We start from the raw sequence: 3,506 nt of genomic DNA, 5'->3' as shown, positions 1-3,506 counted from the left end.
ATATATATATTCAAATTAACATGATAAAAAAAGCAGTTAGTTAGGTCAGCAATATTAGTTAATCTGTAATTAATTTTTAATGCTCCCTAGAAAAATTAAGAAATTGATTTAATTTTAATGCCGAAAAGCAATTTTTGCAGTGATCTACAAAAAATTAAGAAATGAATAAATAAAATATTCATCGGTGTAAAAAAAATGTATAGAATTAACACTTTAAAATAATTGTTCTTAATAGAATTTCGAAAAACGTGACGGAGGATTTTTTGCTGTAAGATTTTTTTTCTATGTTTTTTTCTACGAAAAGTAATGCATTGGCGAAAAAAGAAATGAGAGCAATCTTTTTAACATTACCGCAAACAAATCTCACAGCAAATCAACTCTAGCGTAAAAGAAGATTTCGCGCTCCACTGCTCTAATGTTTCCGCTGCCCTTGCGACTTTTCGCCAAACGTCACTGCAGTCGAACACCATCACGTAGAAAGATTAGAAAAAAAAAAAATTATCCATCCACGTACACACATATCCATCCATCCACACATACAAACACGAGTACAACTCACGAATCACCTTTTTTTTTCCTGTTTTTTTTTTAGCGTACTTGTATCTCTTTATTTGCGACAAACCTTATTTTAAGGCTTCCCTTACGAAGTTGGCGAAAAAACGATCGCTTCTGTTGGCGATGTCTTTGGCGCGGCATACTATCATGAAGAGAAATATTTTCAGTTTCAGAATTCGGTGGATACGCTAGCAAGGAAGGGTCACGTGTGATTCGTTCCTGTTTTTCCGAAGTGTCGGCAAAATGTGAGGATGACAGGTGTGCGTGTGTGCCAAAAACGGATGTGTACGGAAGTTTTCAACCTGTGTTTGTGCCTCATTGGATTAAGTGAACTGTTTTTTTTTCGTGTGTTGCAAAAGGATTTCGTTATTAATTTATTTGTGTACTGAAAATAATTTGAATTTCTACTTCTAAATTATGATAATTAAGGTAAAGTTTATTTATTTTTCACTAATTGTGATTGTTAAAAAAAAATTATTCCCGCAACTGTCTATTGTGTGCTAGAGCGTTTAATTAAAATTCAATATAAGTTAATCAGTTAAATGTGTCATTTAAAAAAATAGTGTTTTGAAACATTTAAAATATTATCTTCGCAAAGAAGAGATCCTCAGTGAAAAATGGAAAATCGGACGGTAATCCACATCCCTAGAAAAAAAAAATAGCGGGTCAAATTTATAACATTGTTAAGATATTTAAAGTTTACAATAAGATAAGTGTAGGATAAGTTGGCTTGATTCTGAAATCTTCTAATATACACTAGTATAAGAAATTAAGAGAATTTGCAGACTGGATCGATTATCTCTTGAACTACTGGGCCGATTTTTAATGAAATTTGATATGCTCATACATTGATGATACAATACAAAACAAATAACCATTCAACAATTGTAATACGCACGCATGATCTCCACTGTTACACATGATCATGCGTGTGTATTACAGGTGCTGAATGGTTACTTGTTTTGTATGATATCAATCAAATATACATATCAAATTTTATTAAAATCGGTCCAGCAGTTCAAGAGATAAACGAGCAAATTCTCTTAATTTCTGACACCAGTGTTGTTATACGAACGGTTTAACATAAAATTAAAACTAACAAAATTTACATGCCATTTATTTATGTCCAAAGTATCAAATATCAACACTTCAGTGGATAGATTGAGATAAACAAACTTTAATGATGCGAACATATCCTGGAAAAAACTTTCTGTTCCCTTTTCATAGTTGTAGTTAAGACTAGGGGAGTAAACTTATGTAGCAAATTCTATTTCACCGACGCGTGAGTCATTTAAAATACAAATGCTGAGCATCATAATGAAACCTGCTTTTTGATATTTTTTAAAAACATTTTTCTTCAATTGAAACTTCATGATTTACCTGAATTTCCTTTTTAGTTTTGTGATTATACTTAAAAGTATAATTGTAAAAAGTATTTGCATTTTAAAATACCAGTGAAGGTCAAACAAAATTTAGTCAACAACTTTAAACGCGATAAAGAGTCTTCTTATTTTGTTATGTTATTTATTGAGAACTAAAGTGAAATCTGTGCTCTCTGCAATCATTCATTTCTCATCCCAGAATATATCCTGTTAGAAATGGTCCCCCTTACCCTGATACCTCCTATTATCTCCCTCGCCCCCTATCTAGAATGATTGAGGATCTGGGGAATGATAAATGAAAAAATAGGTCGATGAAGCGCGCCAATGGGTTCTGAGCAGAAGATGTGACGTCACGGCGAAAACGTACTCCAAGAGATGTGTAGAACAATTGGCTAATTGGCTAATCGATTAATAATTTCAGTTTTACGCTAGAGTAAATTAAGGGGATCTGAGTTACAAGAATCTCTTCGTTTGTCAAAGTATTTTATCTTAAAAATGGACCTTGGATATTTTTCTTTTTAACAAAATTTTTCTTTTTCAAACCGGAGTCAATTCACAATTTTTGAAACTAAAATTTCTTTGAGAGATACTCCTTCCCTCCCACACCCAGACCTTATTTTCACATATACAGAAAAACATGATTGTGACAAAATAAATATATTCTACGCTAATTTAGATTCTGTGTAGATTTTTCACAACATTTTCTTGTTGAACGGGCCACTTGTTTTTGTGAGTTTTCACAAAAAAGCGATCGTATTCTCACAAAATGAGTAGTTTTGCCTCGAAAGCGAACTTTTCACAAAAGAATATAACCCCTAAATGTGTTTAAAAAATTAATAAAATAAAATCAAAGTTCTTCATATCTTTCTGTTGTCATATTTTGAAAGAATTAACTATTCATTTTATTTTACATCTAGATAAACCTTGATTAAAAAAATTTTCAGTTCTTTTTTTCTACCGAGGAATTACTAGTCTATCTAAAAAATTTTAACATCCTTTACTTTTTATTTCCATATTATTTTTTCGGCTCAGAAATTGTTGTGTAGCTATTTCTCATATATATGTGGGTGATTCTCACGAAACATGACAATTCGGACCAAAAAAAGTCTTCAAAATAATCTAAAATTTTTTTTGTATACTTCTTTAACTACACTTAGTAATATCTTATAGACAGCAGTGTAGTTTATTGACATTTGCTCGAGAAAAAAAACTAAAATAGAAATTCACCAAATCTTGAATGCCAGGAAAATGACATATTACCTTAGAAGTTTAAAAAACAGTCATTTTAATTTAATAGTAAGTAACTCAACTTAAGACTTTGGACCATAAATTGCTTAAATTAATTCTTTTTATCCGCTGTAGAAAGAAACTAAAAAATTTTTGTTGCTGATATGTACAGAATAAAATTTTGTATAATAATCGATCATTAAATAAATAAATGACTTTGATTACATCCAAGCATATTACAATCATACATAAACTTGGTATTAGGTTAATATTTGCTTTCCCTCTTTACAGTATTAGCAGTTAAAAAGAATTTCTGGTAACACTTCAATGTCCTGGCATTCA

At 30.8% G+C, this 3,506-nt stretch overlaps 1 protein-coding gene across 3 annotated transcripts in view; it reads left to right on the top strand.

Annotated features, from left to right (window-relative positions):
- LOC107446548 (polycomb group protein Psc) overlaps positions 1 to 3,506 on the top strand; it is a 76,702-nt gene that overhangs the window by 19,218 nt on the left and 53,978 nt on the right. The window contains exon 1 of one of the 3 annotated variants that reach the window (XM_043047706.2): positions 311 to 984. The exons of the other annotated variants lie outside the window; for them this stretch is intronic. Within the exon in view, the coding sequence (XP_042903640.1) occupies positions 973 to 984 (12 nt within the window). The 5' untranslated portion in view covers positions 311 to 972. Of the gene's footprint in view, positions 1 to 310; positions 985 to 3,506 lie in introns of those variants that run through there. 3 annotated transcript variants of the gene reach the window in all.

The sequence above is a fragment of the Parasteatoda tepidariorum genome, chromosome 8 (genome assembly GCF_043381705.1).
Source record: "Parasteatoda tepidariorum isolate YZ-2023 chromosome 8, CAS_Ptep_4.0, whole genome shotgun sequence".
Taxonomy (NCBI): domain Eukaryota; kingdom Metazoa; phylum Arthropoda; class Arachnida; order Araneae; family Theridiidae; genus Parasteatoda; species Parasteatoda tepidariorum.
The sequence above is the reverse complement of the archived record's forward strand: the minus strand, read 5'-3'. Positions and strand labels throughout refer to the sequence as shown.